This window comes from Morus notabilis, unplaced genomic scaffold, assembly GCF_000414095.1.
Source record: "Morus notabilis unplaced genomic scaffold, ASM41409v2 C11238191, whole genome shotgun sequence".
Classification (NCBI taxonomy): domain Eukaryota; kingdom Viridiplantae; phylum Streptophyta; class Magnoliopsida; order Rosales; family Moraceae; genus Morus; species Morus notabilis.
The window spans coordinates 1-555 of record NW_010383274.1 but is presented as its reverse complement, the minus strand read 5'-3'; the positions used below and the strand labels follow the sequence as shown (position 1 = coordinate 555).

Here is a 555-nt window from a genome sequence, read left to right as displayed (position 1 = left end):
TAGTACTTATTTATGTTTATTTTCGCTCAGCAACTTTTACTTGCTGCAATTGACATGGTGGATGCCAATTCAAAATCTGGAGGATACATTGTCTACTCGACCTGCTCGATAATGGTGTCTGAGGTTCGTTCATAACCTTCTTTCAGATTTCCAAATAGGTTATTTTCATCTTACTCCCAACTTTTCCGTGATGTTATTCCAAACTTTTGTCTAACAGAACGAAGCAGTTGTTGACTATGCACTCAAGAAGAGAGATGTTAAACTTGTGCCTTGCGGGCTTGACTTTGGGTGTCCAGGGTAATTGTGATTATCCTTGTGCAGTAAATTAAAGTACTATTCTTTTTATTTTCCATTTTAATCTATGTTTCTACTTTCAGATTTATCCGGTTTAGGGAACAACGCTTCCATCCGTCTCTAGAAAAGACGAGGCGTTTCTACCCTCATGTTCATAACATGGATGGATTTTTTGTTGCAAAGGTACATTCTTATTGTGGAAATGGTGTTTTGCGCAATAAGTTGCTGTCCCTAGTTAGTTCAATACGTTAAGTTGACCTT

The 555-nt window shown here is 37.7% G+C and overlaps 1 protein-coding gene across 1 annotated transcript; it reads left to right on the top strand.

Moving 5' to 3' along the window:
• Positions 1–34: 34 nt before the first annotated feature.
• Positions 35–477, top strand: LOC112094790 (25S rRNA (cytosine-C(5))-methyltransferase nop2-like; the record flags this gene model as incomplete). Its single annotated transcript, XM_024176483.1, has 3 exons — positions 35–123; positions 218–297; positions 378–477. Coding segments are annotated over exons 1-3 (249 nt in total), but the record flags the coding sequence as incomplete, so codon positions are not given.
• Positions 478–555: the final 78 nt, after the last annotated feature.